Here is a 22,270-nt window from a genome sequence, read left to right as displayed (position 1 = left end):
CCACTTCGTCCATCAACACGAGAACATTGAATACAGGAGGTACCTAATGCAAATCCTCTGTATCACCAAAATCATCAAGATCAAAAAACTAAATATAAGAAGCTTCCTCCACCCGGTCGATCATTACTATTGGTGAGAAAAATAATGAGGAGATATCAATCACTCTTTAAAATAAGATAATTAATAAAAAAATAATGAGAGACTATCATTTTTATCTAAAATTAAATAATTAATGAGAAATTTTGTCTCTAATTAATTGCTACAAAAAATTAATTTTTGAAAATAAATGTTAATTAATTATATATCTAATTATTTTTATTTAAAAAATAAAAATTAAATTTAAAAATTAATTAAAATATTCATAATAAAATTATTTAATGTTTAATATTTTCTTTATTTTAAGTTCATTTTCCTTATAAAAAATAACTTTTTTATTAAAAAATATAATATAAAAAGTCATATAAGTACAAATATAAATATTTTTAATATATTAATTATTGAAAATAAAATATAATATACATGTGTATTTTTTATAACATATTACTTGATATATTTGTGTAGTTAAATAACATATATTTAATTTTTCATATAATGATGCAAGTGTATTTCAATTCAACTGACAAAAAAGAAGGGCATAAAGTTTATAGAAGGTAGGAGGTCAAAAGTTCAAGTTTTGGCCTTGGCTTAAACATAATGAATATTTGACATAGCAATAAGTAAGTGATATGCCATAAGGCAGATGATGACATAGCATGAGTCGTTGCACACGTGGCGGGTGATGAGGTATGAAATGGTAGATGACAATGACATAGTATGAATTGACTCACATGTGGCCGGTGATGAGGCACTGATGATGTGGCATTATGTGGCCATTTTGAAAACAGACATATTTAGTGAAGGATTAGCGATAGATCAAATCCTTCACTAAATTAGCGAGGGAATGTATTTCATCATTAAATTTAGGGAAGCTGTTTTTTTAATGAAATTAGAGAGGGATATATGCCATTTAACGAGGGATTTATCCCTCGCTCAATTAATTTTTTCTAGTAGTGGATTTGAATTGTCACATTATGGGGAACTAGTTAATCTCTTGCTAAATCGATTTTTTCTAACAGTGGATTTGAATCGTCATGTTGTGTAATATCCTCCTCCTTTAATCCTATTATTAACTCCAATTCTCAAGTAACAAGGAATTGGGATTAAGGTAGTTAACATAATACCAAGTTTCAAATTGGGACCTCAAGTTTATAAAACTAAAACCATTTTCAAAGTCCTTCCAGTAAACAAATTAGAGTTCACAAATATGCAAAAGTATGGGATCATTTCAAACATAAGTGCATTAGCATAAGAATTTAAAGATAAGAAAATTTTGAAAAGTTTTGAGGCGTGCACCGTAGCTCGTCGAATATGCACTGCAACTCGTGGCATCATGCACTATGGCACACTTGCACGAATTTTGACAGTAAATTCTACTATCAATTTGACAGCTTTTGGGATAACTTTCGATGCCCTCTAATTTTACGTCTAACATTTGATTAATACGAACTAAGTATCTACGGAAAGCTCTTTCTGAGATCTAACTAATGGCTTTGGTTTCATAATCAAATTATTAGTCAATCAAAATTTGAACACTCTTTTTAAACTTACACTTTTTCTACAAATTTCACAAAACTAAATGTCCAAACCATTTACCATAAGTGTTTACCCATTAACACCCATTCGATCACATGCAAAACATTAAGACTAACTCGTGCAATGTAACATCCTGATTTTTATATAATAAAGAAATTGTGGAATTTAGGTTTTGAGGAAAAAAAATGATAATAATAGGAATTTATATTATTTGAGGTTATTTAGAAATAATATTATGATTAGGTATTTAATTATGAATTTAAAAATTTAAATTTAAAACCACATAAGCAATATTTAGTTAAGATATAATACATAAATAATTTTTTTTATGTGTGTGTTAAAAAAAAAAAGAGAAGGTAGAAGGAACAAAAAAAGGGGGGGTGGAAGGTTGTTGTTTCTAAGTCCCACATTGGTTAGATGAGGGAAGAGAAGAGGTGCCTTCATGTATAAAAAGGAGGGGGTGTGTGCATTAGGAAGCATGAGAGGCTAAGATGCAATTTAGAGAAAATTGCAACTTTGGGCCCAAAGGTTTGAATAATTAAATTCAAACCTATAGTTTTTTTTTAATATAATTTTGGGACTCACAATCCCATTTTTATATTATTTTTCTCTCTTCCTCTCACGTTGCTCGGCGTTTTCTCGCAAGGGGGGATTATTTTCTTTTTTCTTCAGGTATGTTCTAACTTTCCTGTTTAGATTAGCATTTAAAAATTTATTTAATTACAAAATTAATTTTATAGTTATTTTCTAAATAATATTAGCTTTCTAGTGATATGATTATTTTGTAGGATAGAGTAAATATTTTGATTAGGATTTTTCTATAGGATAGTTAATCTGATGATATGATGGATTAAAAATATAGGTTAAAACTCTTAGGGATATAATAAATATTATAGAATATTTTCTTGAGGTTGAAACTCATGTTTAAGAATTTTTGAGTTAAAATCTAGATCTATATGGTTGAATTTATGTGGAATCTGAGATGTAGGGATAAACCTATGATTATTAAATATTTATTTAAGTATGAATAGGTATTTTTGAGGTTATAGAAAGGTGATTTGAGGCTTCAGGATAATTTTAAAATTTAATTTATTTTTGGACGAATTTTTAGAATATAGAAGGATGAAATTGTGATACTAGAAGTGATTTGAGGATAAAAAAAATAGTTTATTAGGGTACGAGAATTTTAGAAAAGAATTTGGGAAGTTAAATGAGGCATAAATCTTAAATTAGTGTTAATATGGATTATAGATCTAAGACTTTCTAACTCTTTAAATTAGAGTTATTTATTTTAATGTAAAATTAATATATAGTATTGTGAAATAATTATGTAGATTATATTGACAAAGATAGTGGTGAAAAAGGAGTTGTGAAGGGGAACTTGTTATTCAAGACACAAGGTAACCATTATTAATGTGTTGTGATGAGTGTGTTTGTGAATGGTTATGTGTTGTTTTGTTGTTTGGAAAAATTATGAATTATTGAAAATAAATACTGTATATACTTGTTTGAAATTATTGCCAAGTGGGTTAAAAATTTATTTTTGTTTTATCATGATGAGATATTATTGTTCGGATATATTCCTGTTTGGATATTTGAATGATGCATGACTTGTCAGGGTATTTTAATGTATGGTGTTAATGGGAATTTCTGTTCGGTTAATTATTACCACGTGGTAAGCCCTCATTGGACCCAATGAGTGGCGTGTCGCTTGGTCCAACTCACCTTTGGCCGGGTGATTTGGCGTCCGAGCATGGTGAAAGGAGGATATAAGGTGCAGTCATGCAATTAAATACTTGTTCGGTTTGTTTGAAAATATTGTTCGGTTAAATGTTTTGTGTGCCCACTTAGCAATCGCATGATTAGTTACATCCGCATGCATCATTACATATTAATTTTTGGTTACTGGGACTTTTAAGTCTCATTCCCCGTGGTTAATATTTTTACAGGAGCGAATCCGGCCGAGAAAGCACCAGAGGTGTAATTATGGTGTATGAGACACCATCTTTTACGTTGCCTCTTATTTTGGATTATACAATGTATCTTGTGCCAACTTAGGACATATCTTGTCTATGGAGCATGTAAACTCTAATCCTTTTTATTAAATGCATTTATATGTCCAAGAGGATTATGTCTGTCCCTTTTGATTCATGACCTAATTTAAATAACATGCTATGAGGATCATGTCTGTCCCTCATGGTTCTAATTGCTTTTTGAGATATTTTAAGACCTGTGGTATATTGTCTTGGATGTATCATGGTAGAAATTTTTCTACCATGATAAGGGTATGATAAGGGTTCAATGAAAAAAAAAATGATTTCTTGAATTAATAACTTGCGAAAAATCGGTTTGTAAATTTGAGGGTGTTACATATTGGTATCAGAGCATATAGTCGGTTGGCAATATACATTGTTATGGTGCTTCTCATTGTATGGCCATGATATAGCTAGGCTAATTTTATTATTTATATCTTGTATCCTTTAGGAGGGGAGAGAAAATGCCTGTTACTCGTGGTAACTCAGGATTCCAACATGAGCACCTGCCACCGCCACTGCCAAATGAGGAGCCTGACTTGGCGGAATTAAGAATGCTTGTAAAAACATTAACAGACAAGGTTCAAGGATACGAACAAGAGTTGACGGAGCTAAAGAGGCAAAAGGTAACTGAAAATGGAGATAGGGCTCATGTTGAGAGTCATGTGGGGGAAGGCAGTTCCTCACATCCTGCCACTCTGAGAGATCATGAGTCTAGAAGGAAAGAAATTAGGCAGGAGGAACAGAGAGCCCCACCGACCATTACTGATGTGTGGGAAACTGTTAGGAAGTTTAACCCTCCTACGTTTGATGGTAACCTTAAACCATCCGTGGTAGAGGAATGGGTGAAGAGACTCGAATCCATCTTTCGAGTAGTCACATGCACCAGCAATCAAAAAGTACAAGTAGCATTAGTGCTCCTAGTGAAAGGAGCAAGAGATTGGTGGGAGACAGCAGGGCCCAGGGATGATTCTACACTCACCTGGGAGGAATTCAAGGAAAAATTATTCAGGCATTACTTTCCATCAGAGTTAAGGTCTGAGAAGGAAGCGGAATTCCATGCCTTTAAGCAAGGGAACCTCGATGAGGACACATTCATTGCTAAGTTTCAGGAGTTATCTAGATACTCCACGTACCTGCAGTATAGGGATGATTCCGAATGGAAGGCTAAGCGCTTATTGGAGAAGGCTAGACCAGAATTGAGGGAACAATTGGCTCATCTAGATATCCGAGATTATGATGAAATGTGCATAAAACTACAAGTAGTAGCTCGCAGTAAGAAGGAGGTTGAGAGAGAGAAGAGGGGTTATTCATATAGTAGACCCCCAACCTACCCTCGACCCACCGGAGGCATTATGAAGAAAAACCATCAGGGTTCGAGTAGCTCATGGAACCAAGGAAGGCAGAAGGGTCCATTTCAAAGGGGCCAAGGACAGAGGAGCTATCATAGTAGTTATCACGGGTCACAGAGGAGCCCAACAGTATCTACCCCTGCCCCGAGTACAGCGAGCTCTCAACAGTGCACTAAATGCGGGCGTCGTCATTTCGGACAGTGCTGGGTCTGTTACATTTGTGGGAAACCCGGTCACATTGCAAAGTTTTGTGGGGACAACCAGGGCTCAAATATGAAGAACCCTTCCCAACATCCTACTGTCTCTGGTCGTGTGTTTGCTCTTACTCAGGACACCATGAACTCCCCAGATGCCATTAGAGGTAACATCAAAATCCTTCATCATGATATTGTTGCACTATTTGATTCGGGTGCTACACACTCTTTTATTTCTGAAACTTGTGTAAAGAACCTTGATTTGCCTGTGTGTATTTTACCTTTTGATATGAATGTGTCTACTCCTGCGGGAGAATCTGTGAGGACTGCTAAGGCATGCCTTAACCTAGTAGTCGAGTTTAAAAATAGGAAAACAACTATGGACTTAATTATCCTACCACTGAGAGGTATGGATGTAATTGTGGGAATGAATTGGATGGCTGCAAATGGTGCTATCCTAGATTGTAGAGAGAGGAGTGTGTCTTTATCTTCTTTGTCGGTGACCCCAGTCGAGACTCAAGATCATGTTTTCTTGTCGGCGGCGCAAGTTGATAGATGTATGAAGAAGGGTTGCCAGGCCTACATGGTTTTCTTCTCTATCCAAGCTGAGATTGATGAAGGCGTGAAGAATATCCCAATTGTCAAAGAATTTGCGGATGTATTTCCAGACGAAGTCTCCGGTTTACCCCCAAAGCGCGAGGTAGAGTTCTCAATTGAATTGGTACCCGGTACAGGGCCAATTTCTAAGGCTCCTTATCGGATGTCCCCTTCAGAGTTAGCGGAACTGAAAAAGCAAATTGAAGAGCTACTTGAGAAGGGTTTCATCAGACCGAGTGTTTCACCTTGGGGATCTCCAGTCCTTTTTGTAAAGAAGAAGGACGGAAGCCTCCGATTGTGCATTGATTATAGACAATTGAACAAAGTAACCATCAAGAACAAATATCCACTTCCGAGAATCGATGATTTGCTGGATCAGCTTGTGGGATCCGCAGTTTTCTCAAAGATTGACTTAAGGTCAGGGTACCACCAATTGAGAGTGAGAGCAGAGGATATACCTAAGACAGCATTTCGGACGAGATATGGGCATTATGAATTCATGGTGATGCCGTTTGGACTTACGAATGCTCCTGCGGTATTCATGGATTACATGAATAGGATCTTTCGACCCTATTTAGATAAGTTTGTAGTAGTGTTTATTGATGACATTCTTATTTATTCAAAGGATGAGGAGGCTCATGGTGAACATTTAAGAATCGTCTTGCAAGTTTTGAGGGAACATAAGCTTTATGCCAAATTAAACAAGTGTGAATTTTGGCTCCAAGAAGTAAAGTTTTTGGGCCATGTTGTGTCCAGAGATGGAGTTGCGGTGGATCCTAGCAAGATTGATGCAGTGATGAAGTGGGAACAGCCAAAATCTGTTACAGAGATACGAAGCTTTTTAGGTTTAGCAGGTTATTATCGTCGCTTTATTAAGGGATTTTCGCAAATTGCGATGCCCTTAACTAAGCTGACTAAGAAGGATGCCCCATTTATTTGGACTGACAAATGTGAAGCTGCTTTCCAAGAATTGAAAAAGAGGTTAACCACTACTCCAGTATTGACTATTCCTGACCCTGTGGTGCCGTACACTCTGTACACTGATGCTTCTTTAAAGGGTTTAGGATGTGTTTTGATGCAAAATGACCGAGTGGTTGCCTATTCCTCCAGACAGTTGAGACCACACGAGGAAAATTACCCTACTCATGATTTGGAGTTAGCTGCAGTTGTGTTTGCTCTGAAGATATGGAGACACTACTTGTATGGATCTAAGTTTCAAATCTTCAGTGACCATAAGAGCCTGAAGTATTTATTTGATCAAAAAGAGCTTAATATGAGGCAGCGACGATGGATGGAATTTCTAAAGGATTATGACTTTGAATTACATTACCATCCGGGTAAGGCTAACGTGGTAGCTGATGCCTTAAGTAGAAAGACTATTCATGCTGCACATTTGATGGTTCATGAATATCATTTATGGAACAGTTTTCATGATGTTCCAGTAGATGTGATTGAACATCAAATGGCCGCACTCCAGGTAGCAGACTTTGAGAGCAAATTCTGGGAAGATCTCAGAGTCTCACAGCAGAGTGATGACTACTTAAGGAATATAAGGAAGGAGATAGTGGTAGGTAAGGCCCCAAATTTTACCATCTCTGAGGACACAGTGATGAAGTATAAAGGTAGAGTTTGTGTACCTAATGATCCAAGATTGAGGAATATCCTTTTAGAAGAAGCTCATAGGAGCAAATATACAATTCATCCCGGTATAACTAAAATGTACCATGATTTGAAGCGAGGTTGGTGGTGGCCAGGAATGAAGAAAGATGTAACTGAATTTGTTTCTAGATGTTTAACGTGTCAGAAGATAAAGATAGAACATCAGAAGCCAGCTGGAACACTGCAACCGTTAGATATTCCAAAGTGGAAATGGGATGATATTTCTATGGATTTCATCACTGGACTGCCAAGAACACCCTCGAGTAAGGATGCTATTTGGGTGATAGTAGACCGACTCACCAAATCAGCTCACTTTTTGGCGATCAAGTTTACCTCTACATTAGAGAAATTTGCTGAGATATACATTAAGGAGATAGTTAGACTTCATGGTATACCCTCTAGAATTGTGTCAGATCGTGACCCAAGGTTCACTTCAAACTTTTGGGGTGCGCTACAGAAGGCTATGGGTACCAGACTGAGTTTTAGCACCGCATACCACCCCCAAACAGATGGACAAACAGAGAGGACGATCCAGACTTTGGAGGACATGTTGAGAGCTTGTGCCATTGAACTACCAGGTAGTTGGGATAATCATTTGCCATTAGCTGAATTTGCTTATAATAACAGCTATCATTCTAGTATTGGGATGGCGCCTTATGAGGCCTTGTATGGAAGGAAGTGTAGATCGCCTTTGTGTTGGACAGAATTAAGTGAGAGGAGTATCATTGGTCCAGAAATTGTAGAGCAGACCACCCAGAAGATTGCAATGATTAAGCAAAAATTGCTAACCGCTCAGAGCCGACAGAAGAGCTATGCTGATAAGAGGAGACGGCCGTTAGAGTTTGAAGTAGGAGATCATGTATTTTTGAAGGTTTCTCCAGTGACAGGCATTGGTAGATCCATTAAGGCAAAGAAATTGACACCTAGATTTATGGGCCCGTATGAGATCTTGGAGCGAATTGGATCTACTGCATATAGAGTTGCATTACCTCCACAGATTGCAGGTATCCATAATGTGTTCCACGTATCACAGTTGAAGAAGTACAACCCGGATCCCTCCCATGTTATTGAACCTGAAGAAGTAGAATTGAGGGAGAATTTGACCTTTAGATCCGAACCGGAGCGAATTGAGGACTTTAAGGACAAACAACTACGCAATAAGACCATCCGACTCGTGAAGGTGATTTGGAAGGGTGGAGCCCTAGGTGATGCTACTTGGGAGACCGAGGAGAGTATGAGGCGAGATTATCCACATTTATTTGCTTAGGTACATAGTTTCTAAGCTTATCTATTAAATTTTGAGGACAAAATTTCTAAAAGGAGGGGAGAATTGTAACATCCTGATTTTTATATAATAAAGAAATTGTGGAATTTAGGTTTTGAGGAAAAAAATGATAATAATAGGAATTTATATTATTTGAGGTTATTTAGAAATAATATTATGATTAGGTATTTAATTATGAATTTAAAAATTTAAATTTAAAACCACATAAGCAATATTTAGTTAAGATATAATACATAAATAATTTTTTTTATGTGTGTGTTAAAAAAAAAAAGAGAAGGTAGAAGGAACAAAAAAAGGGGGGGGTGGAAGGTTGTTGTTTCTAAGTCCCACATTGGTTAGATGAGGGAAGAGAAGAGGTGCCTTCATGTATAAAAAGGAGGGGGTGTGTGCATTAGGAAGCATGAGAGGCTAAGATGCAATTTAGAGAAAATTGCAACTTTGGGCCCAAAGGTTTGAATAATTAAATTCAAACCTATAGTTTTTTTTTAATATAATTTTGGGACTCACAATCCCATTTTTATATTATTTTTCTCTCTTCCTCTCACGTTGCTCGGCGTTTTCTCGCAAGGGGGGATTATTTTCTTTTTTCTTCAGGTATGTTCTAACTTTCCTGTTTAGATTAGCATTTAAAAATTTATTTAATTACAAAATTAATTTTATAGTTATTTTCTAAATAATATTAGCTTTCTAGTGATATGATTATTTTGTAGGATAGAGTAAATATTTTGATTAGGATTTTTCTATAGGATAGTTAATCTGATGATATGATGGATTAAAAATATAGGTTAAAACTCTTAGGGATATAATAAATATTATAGAATATTTTCTTGAGGTTGAAACTCATGTTTAAGAATTTTTGAGTTAAAATCTAGATCTATATGGTTGAATTTATGTGGAATCTGAGATGTAGGGATAAATCTATGATTATTAAATATTTATTTAAGTATGAATAGGTATTTTTGAGGTTATAGAAAGGTGATTTGAGGCTTCAGGATAATTTAAAATTTAATTTATTTTTGGATGAATTTTTAGAATATAGAAGGATGAAATTGTGATACTAGAAGTGATTTGAGGATAAAAAAAATAGTTTATTAGGGTACGAGAATTTTAGAAAAGAATTTGGGAAGTTAAATGAGGCATAAATCTTAAATTAGTGTTAATATGGATTATAGATCTAAGACTTTCTAACTCTTTAAATTAGAGTTATTTATTTTAATGTAAAATTAATATATAGTATTGTGAAATAATTATGTAGATTATATTGACAAAGATAGTGGTGAAAAGGAGTTGTGAAGGGGAACTTGTTATTCAAGACACAAGGTAACCATTATTAATGTGTTGTGATGAGTGTGTTTGTGAATGGTTATGTGTTGTTTTGTTGTTTGGAAAAATTATGAATTATTGAAAATAAATACTGTATATACTTGTTTGAAATTATTGCCAAGTGGGTTAAAAATTTATTTTTGTTTATCATGATGAGATATTATTGTTCGGATATATTCCTGTTTGGATATTTGAATGATGCATGACTTGTCAGGGTATTTTAATGTATGGTGTTAATGGGAATTTCTGTTCGGTTAATTATTACCACGTGGTAAGCCCTCATTGGACCCAATGAGTGGCGTGTCGCTTGGTCCAACTCACCTTTGGCCGGGTGATTTGGCGTCCGAGCATGGTGAAAGGAGGATATAAGGTGCAGTCATGCAATTAAATACTTGTTCGGTTTGTTTGAAAATATTGTTCGGTTAAATGTTTTGTGTGCCCACTTAGCAATCGCATGATTAGTTACATCCGCATGCATCATTACATATTAATTTTTGGTTACTGAGACTTTTAAGTCTCATTCCCCGTGGTTAATATTTTTACAGGAGCGAATCCGGCCGAGAAAGCACCAGAGGTGTAATTATGGTGTATGAGACACCATCTTTTACGTTGCCTCTTATTTTGGATTATACAATGTATCTTGTGCCAACTTAGGACATATCTTGTCTATGGAGCATGTAAACTCTAATCCTTTTTATTAAATGCATTTATATGTCCAAGAGGATTATGTCTGTCCCTTTTGATTCATGACCTAATTTAAATAACATGCTATGAGGATCATGTCTGTCCCTCATGGTTCTAATTGCTTTTTGAGATATTTTAAGACCTGTGGTATATTGTCTTGGATGTATCATGGTAGAAATTTTTCTACCATGATAAGGGTATGATAAGGGTTCAATGAAAAAAAAATGATTTCTTGAATTAATAACTTGCGAAAAATCGGTTTGTAAATTTGAGGGTGTTACATGCAATACATCATATCACAATAAACATTTATAAATTATAATTTCACTGCGCAACCCCTTATCCTCAAAAACCTACAAGGGAGGGTTTAAGTACATTTTCATCAAATAATCCATAATCAACACATAATGTGCTCTCCTCTTACTTGTATTAGTATTTTGACCCTATCATATATTTCACAAAATATCAACTCACTCCTTAGGGCCTAAAATACACTTACAACTCACAAATACATAATGCAAGTAAGAATCAAAAATGGATAAAATCTAGTTGGCAATTTAAATTGTTAATACATAATGACTCAAAAAAGAAGAGGGTTACAAAATAGGATCACAGTCTTAAGCCTCGGAGAGCTTTCCTCATTCCAATTCTCTTGAGCTATTCCCTATAATATTGAAGATAGTGGGGTGAGTATAACCACTTAATAACCAAGGTCCAACTAACCCATACTAATGCATGTCAATTAGTTTAAATGCAAGTGGCATGTATAAATAATTCTTCAAACCATGTAAAACATTTGAAAATATATATTCACACTTCCAAGCATAATAGCACATGTTTGGGAAATAAAGTTTTTTAGCAATTTTCATATCAAATGAGGTTTATCACACGATTCAATAATATATGATCAAAAGTGATTAAGACTCAACTTATGATTATCATCATTAGGGTCACAATACATACAACCATATGCGCTTATTCACTATATGCATGATCATACTTCCTTTATATCTTTCTTATTCCTCCAACATGAAACTGTGGGCTATAACATAATGTGATAGTCTATAATCCATGACTTCCCTAGCCTAAACACTTCCGAGGGGATTACTCGACCAAGACACACCCAATTCACTTATGGAACACGATTTTCCCTATTTCTCTCACCATGAGGTGTCATATACCCTAAACTAGCATTCTCGTTAAACTAGTATATAGTTAGTTAGGTTTGAGTCCCTTGTTGAACCTATGAGACAGTCCCTCATTGAACAAGTGGGATAATATGAATATAATCAATTCAAAAAAGCCATCACTTAGATGGAACCCTATTATGTGAATTTAATTTTCTACTCCTTTTCTTAGGTAAACTCTTGCTTCTCAAATCATGCAATGCATATTCATACAAAATTCACATTTAACATAATTCATAGTACTCTACATAACCAATTTTATTAAACTCTACTATTTTACAAATCATTGAATTCCTTAAACATATTTTCATAGAACTCTAAATTTTAAATCATTGTACTTCACAAATTCACAATTGTCGAACTCCATAGATTTTCAAAGTCATTGAACTCCTAGTAACTTAAATCATTGTACTTTAAGTTTTTATAATTGTTGTACCTTACTTATTGAAAATTATTGGACTATATTAAATCACTACTTCAATAGTGAGCTTTTTAAATAAAACAAGCCACATTTGCATTTGAACAAATTTTACATAATTTAATTATCAAATATCAATCAATAACTAGTAAACACATAAAAGTCTACGTTAGAATTCTCCAGGTTACCTCAAACTTTTGAGAGGTTAAAAGTTTCACCCCTTAAATACTCAATCCTAAAGCTTTCGAGAAGCTAGAATGGTGTCAATGATAGTGACTCTACATGCATTTATAATGCAATTCATTAATATCCACGTTTGAACTAATTATTACTAATAACTCACATTTCTTATTACTCAAGATTCATTATTGACTCATGTAAAAATACCCATAAGGTTTCTTAACTTCCTTTAACCCTCATTAATATCATGAAGCTCTTTAATGGTTATTAATGGAATCACATTATTCCCAACCATCATATTTATGAGAATTTTTAGATATTTAATGTCCTTTAACCACCAATCATCATATAATCATAAATACCAAATTTATTTAGCTCAATCTACTCTTATTAACTCTATTTAAGTCAATAGGTTTAGACCCATAGCCTCTATGGACCGAAAATCACCATCATCAATCAAACCCTAACTTCTACCATTAAGAAAATAGAATAAGAGAGAGTAAGGAAGCTTACCATTGACATTTAGGAGCTCAAAAATACTCTCAATATTCAAATTTCCCAACCCCTAGCATAGTCCTTTCGTTGCCCTCTTGTGTTTTTTATTTCTTTCCTTCTCTGTTGCGTCAGATTCGCGACTTATTGTAGCAAAAAAGTGACCATGCATTGTGGCTTATGGTACATAGAGCCTCTCCTAAGCATGTTGCCATACATGCGCCTTGGCGGCTCATACACAAGCTATGACACATGGTATAGAATCTCCCTTTTCAAAATTTCTTACTCTTTCATTCCCAGGTGACCTAATTCTCCTTTGGACCTGCGTTTAGGGTTGAAATTGAGACCAAACACGCCCGTTGGGCCTCTTTGGCCACACACCTTACTAGTACACTTAATTAATTTGATTCGGCTTATTTAATCTTGTTTTAAAAAAATTGAGGATGTTACATGTTGTGGGGGACTAGCACCTTCCACCAAATTTAACCCTAGTTGATTTAGTAGATTGTTTCATAATCCGTTGAGTTCATGTTTGTTCGCTTGTTTTGCTTATCCTATGTATTTTGGAATCATCCATCCTAATGAATGAAAATTTGAACTAGATGGGTTATTTTAACTGGTAACTTGATGAACCAGCTAGTTGGTCAGTCTGGTTTATAATCTAACCTAGGGTAGTATTGATCCAGTCAATTTGGTTGTAACTCAGTGGGTCACCCCTGGTGGTGACCTGGTCAACCTAGTCCATTTATTCGAGCAAAGTTATTTAACTTTTTAATTTTTATTGAGATTTTACTGAGTTTGATGAATTTTTGTTAATATTATGTTGACATGTATAATATTTTTCTCTTTTTATTGAATTTTTGTTGTGTTATTTAAGCAAAACTAATGATTTTTATTTAAATATTTATTTTTTATATTTAAATATGAATGTTTTTATGTATATAAATTAAATTATATTATTTTAATTAAGAATAGTTTAATTTCAGGTTGAGCCTCAGTTTTGGTTGAACCACATCTAAGTAGCTATGTTGCTGTTTCGACTTTAGCACAATGATGAAATGAGCTTTGGTTCATTTTTGGGCTTGATCTGTATCTTATTTTGGGCCTTGCTGGGGACCATTATGATATGCTTTTATATATGTGCCCTGGTGATTTTTCTTTAAAATTAATTATTTTTATTTTATAAAAAATATGAAATATATTTTTAGGATATTTAAAAAAATGTGAATGACTTAAATTTTTTTATTTGTAGATCTTAAATTTTAAAAATCAATATTAAGAAATTTTTAAAGAAAATATTTATAATAAAATTAACTAAAATTTAGAGCATCAATTAATGTTTAATATATTATATTTTATACATTGTTTTAAAAAAGTAAATTTTTTGAGTATTTAGGTTAATCCTAAGCCAGATTGGGTTGAGCCTAAATTTTTCCTCACTTGAATATTAAAAAATTTAAAAATTAATTATTTTATTCTTATAATTTTAATCCAATTATAACTTGATTCTCATATAATTCAATTATTACTCAATTCTTAAATTTTAATTATTACAACTTAATCCTTATAATTTTAATCATTAAAATATTAGTTCTTTTATTTTTAAAATTAAAATTATCTATAATTTTATTTTTAAAATCATATGATAATTTTTTTAAAAATATAATGACCAACATTTTAAATGATAAAAATTATAGTATGAATTTATAAGAATTAAAATTTAAAAATTATATTATAATTGAATTAAAATTATAAAAATTAAGTTATAATGAGGAGAGGTGAGGACAAAACTTCATCCACTTAGAAAGCCGATTAAATGATTAATTTTTTTAAAAAAAATAATTATTTTATTAATTTTTTCCATATCTCATTCCTTTTCCTTACCCTAACGAATCAAATCCGCGCGCCTTCCTCCTCTGACCATCACCGCACGTTGTCTTCGAAATCGAAACTAAAAGTAAGCACAGCATCCGCGGCTCGACGCCTGCTTCCTTTCTCTTCGGAACTGATATCATTGACTCAAAATTATGCATTTTTCATTGGAGCGATTGAAGGCAAGGAAGTTCAATTGACGACTTAATTAAGAATTACTAGTTTGAAGAGTCTACTTTAGTAAGCAAGTATCTAAGGCATTTGTTTCAGTCTCCCGCTTCCTTCTCCTTCTTTTTGGTCTAAATAATGTAGAATTATGAATCATTTATTGAGTTTTGTTGAGTTCAGCAATTGAGGTTTAACTTTTTTGGAAGATTATGTCAAAATTTTGTTATAATTTATTGGAATTTTATGTAATGAACTTATTGGGTTTGGGTTGGTTAAGTGTGATTTGAATGGTGTGATAACATTATACAATTCCTGTAGCCAATCTTTTAAAAGTCAGTGGAAATTGGAACTTATTTTCCCTACTTGTTGGCTTTTGCAGACATAACTCTAGTGTAGGAAATACGCGCGTAGGAGTCCCGCAATAGATTCTGGCTCGCCGTTTCCTCTAGTACTCACAGAAACCTTATCTTGTGGCGCAATCAGTTTCCTTCCGGTGCTATTTTTTTTTTTGGTCATTGAACTCCCATTTTATGTCAGCCTGTCCCTATCTCTCTTTCTTTTTCTAATTTGAAGCTTTGTCGCAGCAGTTTTAGTTATCAGTCATCGAGGTTGAGAAGACGTTTTGTTCTCTTGCTTTGGGAACGGATTCTGCCTGAAAATTTTCTCAGTTCGATTCAAATTATAGTGGAATTTGACAAGACTGACTTCAATCTCTAATTCCACTTTTCGATTCTCATGCAATCTTCTCTTCACACAGCCTCGATTAGTTATCATTTATCTTGGAAACTTCCAAGAACTTGCTACATATCCAATGAATCAATACTCAATAATTCTAAACTGTTTTTCAAACCATTGGCTGCTTATTCCTCTTTGAGAACACAACTTGATAGTGAATCCGATGAAGGGGTTGAAAAAGGACCACAGTCCACATTGCCAGTTAGCCTTCCGTTTGTGGTTCGTAGCTCGATGAAGGTCTCTAAGTACTTTTGGGATGGGGACTGTATACGAATGGTCAGTGTTGATGGTGGCGGCTCATCGTCTTTTGAGTTCGATTTCGACAAGGGGTTTCGTAAATTGTTCAGGATATGCTGTTTTCTTATCAGGGATTTTCTTATTCCTCAACAAGTTGCTGATAGTTACATGGATTATGTGAAGTGGAAGTTCTTGCATCGTGTTTTCAGCTCCGCGCTTCAAGTTCTCGCTACTCAGGTATATTAAATCTTTATTTATGTTGGTGATAGCTGATTTAATATTATAAGCGGTTCAGTTCTCCTGTATTTGTTTATGTGTTTTGCTTTTCTCTAAAGCATCATTCCATTGAAAACTGATCAACAACAAATTCAACGTCCCAACAGCATGTTGAGGATGTAAGCGTAAATAGAAAACATAAGAGTGCTAAATGCAAAAACATGCAAACACAAACAACTAATATGAATCCACTGTAGCTGATAAGCAAATTGTCTTATTCCCTTCCTATCAGCAAGAGCATCCAAGTTCGAAATCAGAGCTGGAAAGTCATTTTATATAGAGGATATACACACTTTAAGAAACACTTGGTTGGCCAAGTTGCTGTCTTGTTTGTAGATTTGATAAACCACCACAGTGCATGACTCTGGACAAACCATCTAATCAAAATAGGCAGAAAACCGTCCGACTTGCCTCTTTCTTTATTTTGTTTAGTAGTCTACAAGCGATCAACTTTGACCCTGATGCATGTATTCTTGTGAAAAATGCAGACTAGGTTTATTAGTATTTTGTCACATAACATCTCATGCATAGAAGTGAACCTATTAGACAGCAGAAACATTCTAGATGATTCAGCGGTTTATGGTGATCAAGATGACTTTTGTATGAAGTGGATTAAAAATATAAATATAAATAGACCATAGGCGGATTAAATAAAAGACTTCAATTATAATCTTCTCCTTACCTCTCCAGTGTTGTTTTGTGAATGATTGTACTATGTGCCAGTTTTAGTGAAATAATATTAAAATCACTGAGCAATTTACAGTTGCAATCTGTTCTCTTTAAATGAGAATTCTTCTGGTCTCACTTGAAAAGTTTACTTTGCATGATAACATACTATATCATAATGAATTGATCCCAGGCCATGTTCAAGGCCATAGGAGTTGGGCACTCCTATTCACTTCCATCTTCTGCTGCTTTGAATTGGGTTTTAAAAGATGGCATTGGAAGACTTAGCAGATGCATCTACACTGCTAGTCTGGCGTCTGCATTTGATACAAATTTGAAGGTATGTGCGTTTAAAAGTCATTTAGAAGGGATAAATTCCTATTAGTTACATTTAAACCCTAACTGTCTGCATTCAAAGGTTTTTTTCGAAGTTATCAAAGGTACAGTGAAGTAAAGTGGTAATTGTTGAACTGCAGTTTATCATTTACGTGATACTACATATGATATATATTTGCACACATAAGACATCTGATAAAATTCTATATCCTTCCTTTCATTTCCCCCCCAATTTTTTCCTCTTCTACAAAGAGAGTCAGGTTCTCTACGTCAATCCTTTTTGTTGCTAGCATTGGACTTGAGTTACTTACTCCTGCGTTCCCACAATACTTCCTCCTTCTTGCAACTATTGCCAACATTGCGAAGCAAATAAGCCTGGCATGCTACTTAGCAACTCGGGTAAGGTATCGAGGGTTAGTAATCTAAAGATTCATATTATAGTACATTTTTCATGGAATTTTCTCTCTATCTTTTATCTTCAAAATTGATTGTTTTTATTAAAAATATGATAGTCCATATTATACTTGCCCAATGAGAAAATTATTAGTTGGATAGTAAAACAAAGAAAGCCATGTTTATATATCCATTGCACTGTTTTGTTTCCTGAATTCCTTTTATGTTTTCGTGATATGATATGATGAAGTGATGGAAACAAGGTGGAAAAGAAAAAAAATCAGTGAGAAAATCTTCGTTTGCCCCTGATGCATAATAGTTCATAAAGAATGCTTCTTTTTCTTGTGAGAGCAAAACAATATACGAGAGCTTTTAGTGATGTTTTGCCTGAGGCTTTAGATTTCTGTCATCATGCTAATTGCGAGCTTTATTTTTGTATATTGTTGCAGAATTTTCCTTCCCAACTTAATATTTTTGTTTAACAAATGCATAAAGCATGTTGATGTATGATAGATTATGTGTTTAAAATATCCTGTGCAGAATGAGGGGCAAAAGAAAAAAAAAAAAATCCTTTACAGAATAAACTTAGAGAGGTCACAGCTCATGATTGCCAGCTTTAACAATTCCTTACTATGATGTTCAGTTTGCTTTGGGTTCCATTTGGCGGTCCACTTATGTTCTATTTTCTGAGATGGGTTGTGTTGATTTATCTTTCTACCTACTCCTTTTTCCTTTAAATCATTTTCAGATGAAATATTTTGCAATCTGATGGAACCCTCTATTCTAATAAGCTTTAAACAAGCATAAACTAGAAACTACACCACAAATGGAGACTGAAAATTACTATTACCGAATAGCAAAGTTGGATTACAGCAAAATAAGGAACTGAAAATTACAGCGTACTGAAACAGAAACAGCACAAAAATACACTCTACCAAACAACAATCACAAAATATAAGTCACTCACTTACAAACATACACTAAGCAGAAGATAAAATGATGAAGAAAGATGACTTCCTCCACCCCCAACCTGACATTCGAGAGGCCAAAGCACTCCTCAACACTCTCAATATTCAAAATAATCCCCCCCTCTCTCTAGGCAAGGAGGAAGATTTAAAGACCCAAAAAGTGACTCTAACACAACCCTTACCCCTAGAAGACTAACACATCACTAGGGATCTAACACATCACTAGACCATCAATTACTTTTCCTTATAACCAGCATCCCAAGGGCAAACATCTGAACCAACAATAATGTTATCTTCTGCTCATTGCTCTCATTGATTTCCTCTTATAGGTCTTAGTAAAATCATGAGCTCTATCACAATCATTCTCCCTTTCTCATCTGTTAGTAATTACTGTACTTTGTTTTGCTGGTAGAATTTGTTGTTCACTTTGTGTTTCTACAGTCTGCTGTCCATCAAAGTTTTGCTGTGGTGGACCATCTTGGTGAAATTTCTGCTAAGGCACAGGTTAATCCCCCCCCTTTTTTTTTTGGGTTACATGGTTATTTTTTCTTGAATATATCCTGATATTTATATTCTACATTTTGATGTGTGTCAGATACAAACAGTGTGCTTTGACAACCTTGGCCTCGTGCTTGCTGCACTTATAAACATGTTATTTGAGAAGTATCTAAGGTTATAAGTTATTGTCATTCATTAAATGTTCTTACTTTGAGGATGAAATTTCCAGTTGGCTGTCCCATCAAACATTGAGCTAATTGTATTTTTCTTGTACATGCTCGCACACACCCAGACACACACACATGCATGTGTGTATGCATAAATCTGTGCGCGCGCTCACAAGATATACAAATAACTTATTTTCAGATATATATGCCGGAAAGTTTTAAGTTTTCTGCATAAATGTTTTAGTTTGTCTTCTCACTTACCTTATTTATTTTCTGGCTTGGAAGACGACAAGTAGGTCTTCATTTCCTTATTTATCTCATTTTTGCTGGCATGGACCTTCTTGGGATATATCAGGGGCTGAAGCTTGTCCACCTGCGAACTTTGACTAAGGTGGGTTATATGATGGCTTGAATATTAAGTTGCCTATGGATAAAGAATCCTTTTCTTTATTAGAGACAAAGTGATTTGATGGACACATTTGTGCTTCAAGACAAGTTAAATACCAACAAAAAGGTCTTTAAAATATCAATTCAAATGTGCCACTTGACTCGTTATTGAAGGAAATTATCATTCTACTGGATTTGTGTCAGGTATTCTTGTTTTTTTTTTCCCAATAAATTTTGCTTTCTAATGACATAAAAGTTATGTTGTAGTTGCTTCAAATAGCTGACCATGGTTTTTTGCCTTTTTCTTCTTTTCTTCCCTTTAAGTAAACTGTTTTTGATTCAATCCCTTTCAAGTTGCCTATAATCTAGTGAAAAGGATTGTAATTTTGAACATGGGTTGCGGGGTAAATAAACTAGGCTTTGATGCCCCTCCTCCTTTCTATTTGCTATAATCATGATCTTCAGTTCTTGTCTACCGAGTTTCTCAGTTCCTCTTTTTGGATTTTAGAGTAACACTGTTTGGGAATATGATGCTCACGCATGATGTGTTATTATTTTAGGATAGACTTGAAATTATACTCAATACTTGGATTGAGTCTGGGTACGTTCCTGCTCCTGCAGAGGTGAGCGAGAAAGAAGGAATTAACATTCTGGGAATTGGAGGTGATACGCTACTGATTCTTTGAATTGTATTTAATTCTTTGTAGCTCGCACAATTGATTGTGGGAACTTGTAATCAATTGACAAGAATTTGATCAGGTCAAGAATCGTGGCCAATTAGAATAGGGTGTTTAAATCCCAGCAACCATATACCCAGGTGGTCAATAGAGGCAATGCAACGTATTACTGGAGATGATTTTTACTTCATATGCATAGAGATCTTGTCCAAAAGATTAAACAGAATTGGGCAGGTGAGCATAACTAATGAGCTCGTTCTGCAGCTCTTAGGCCTCCTAACCTTGCAACGAACTAGTTGTGTTAGAAGTGTTTCTATATTACTCATTACTTGTTGGTAACCACGCAGCCCGCTATCCTTCTTTCTTTGCGTGAAGGTGCCGAAGCAGTTCATATAATAATGGGTTTGCTACAGGTGAGAATACTCTACTCTTAATATTATAACCAATGGTTTTCCAACTATTATGATCAATGTCATGATGAATGCGCCTGTACTGCTAGGTCATCTCAGTTGGTTTAGCTAGAGTAGGTCTCTCGTTTTATCTTCTTGCTTGGTGTGTGTTTGGCTGCCAGTTTTCCAAAACTCAGTTTCTGTTTGCAAAACCCCGTTTCTTAAAAGCAGCTTTTTCTTTTTAGGCAGAACCCAGTTTTAGGTTAATATTCTATTTTATAAAAGTCAGTTTTGGCCCGCCCAAACAAGTATTATTAAAGCAGGATTTTTCAAGAGTCATTTGAATCTTCTAAACTAGTAGCCAAGCACACACTAACTATTAACGTGTTTAGATTCTCATTAGAAATCATCAAAACCATGGTTTTTGTTGGAAGTATGTAACTACCTGCTTTCAGCAAAACATTGGTTCAAAACCAAACACACTACATGTTTTGCTTTTGTCGATGATTATTGATATGACTTTTTCCCCCCATTTGCTGTTTAGGCTTGCTCCATCCGCAAGGTCCTCATTGCGGATCGTAGTCGGTGGGAAAATAGTAATGAATCAGAGTCAGCCCTTGAAGAGTGGGCTATGATCATTGAGGATAGCAAGAGGTCTGCGGAAAGGGATCTGTCTGATTTGATGGAACAAATTTTGGTGAAGGGTTGGGAAGTGAAGGGCATCTTACTTTCCAGAACAGAGCTAGCTCGATTCACTTTCAATTATGGTAACTGAATTTTCTCGGGCTCCTTCGTGGCGGAGGAGTGTTTTGGGGTTTACATTTTTTATGAAAAAAATATGCTGTTCATTCAAAATTGAGTTTGCTGGGCCTTGCTCTCTTTTGTGTGAAAAAAAAAATGATTCCAAATATTCAGATCTATGGCTTATAGAATCTTTCTGCACAATCTAAAGTTCATACCAGCCTACAGTGTGAATATATCAATTTTTAGTACTTACTGAAATATATCTTCTCTGGTTATTTTTTCAAGTATGGCTGTCTGTCAAATATATTTAATTAGGAGGTGGAGTTACTGAATTAGTCATAATATCATTGCTGTTATGAATATTACAATAGTGGATATCCATCTTTATTACCTATGAACATCGTATTTTGTCTGGACATTTTTTAAATTTAATAATAAATAACTAAAAAAATATATAAAAATATAAAAATGAAGTCTAATTTTTTTTAGGATTACATTTTCAAAAAAAATTAATTTAATTGATAGAGCTTAATTTTAACTCCGCCTATGTTTATAGCCGGTCCCAAGCCCAGGTAAAGGAGGAGGGTTGTGTTAGGCCATCAACAGCCAATGTAAAAATTTGTTGAATCTATCATGAACATGGACAATAGACGTTATAATGTTAATGCTAGGTCGTTGCCCGTAAGTAACGCGCTGCATGGCTCGAGTACAGTGATAAGTG

General features: G+C 34.5%; 1 protein-coding gene across 5 annotated transcripts; it reads left to right on the top strand.

The window, feature by feature from the left end:
* Positions 1 to 14,936: 14,936 nt before the first annotated feature.
* On the top strand, positions 14,937 to 21,809 carry LOC129322391 (protein root UVB sensitive 4). 5 transcript variants are annotated; one of them, XM_054968717.1, is made up of 11 exons: positions 14,943 to 15,148; positions 15,456 to 16,285; positions 17,184 to 17,330; positions 17,579 to 17,725; positions 19,129 to 19,191; positions 19,283 to 19,359; positions 19,638 to 19,743; positions 20,300 to 20,402; positions 20,499 to 20,650; positions 20,764 to 20,829; positions 21,350 to 21,809. In XM_054968717.1, exons 2-11 carry the CDS (start codon positions 15,812 to 15,814, stop codon positions 21,578 to 21,580), a joined length of 1,566 nt encoding a protein of 521 aa, XP_054824692.1. In that variant the 5' UTR covers positions 14,943 to 15,148; positions 15,456 to 15,811; the 3' UTR covers positions 21,581 to 21,809. The 5 variants fall into 5 exon arrangements, 4 of the variants coding, with proteins under 4 accessions (XP_054824696.1, XP_054824692.1, XP_054824693.1 ...); XM_054968718.1 differs by having other exon boundaries at positions 14,972 to 14,993; XM_054968720.1 differs by lacking the exon at positions 14,943 to 15,148 and having other exon boundaries at positions 15,932 to 16,087; positions 16,180 to 16,285.
* The last annotated feature ends 461 nt before the right edge of the window (positions 21,810 to 22,270 follow it).

This window comes from Prosopis cineraria, unplaced genomic scaffold (assembly GCF_029017545.1).
Source record: "Prosopis cineraria cultivar Desert tree isolate PC_DT_omini unplaced genomic scaffold, ASM2901754v1 PC10, whole genome shotgun sequence".
In the NCBI taxonomy this organism is placed as follows: domain Eukaryota; kingdom Viridiplantae; phylum Streptophyta; class Magnoliopsida; order Fabales; family Fabaceae; genus Prosopis; species Prosopis cineraria.
The sequence above is the reverse complement of the archived record's forward strand: the minus strand, read 5'-3'. Positions and strand labels throughout refer to the sequence as shown.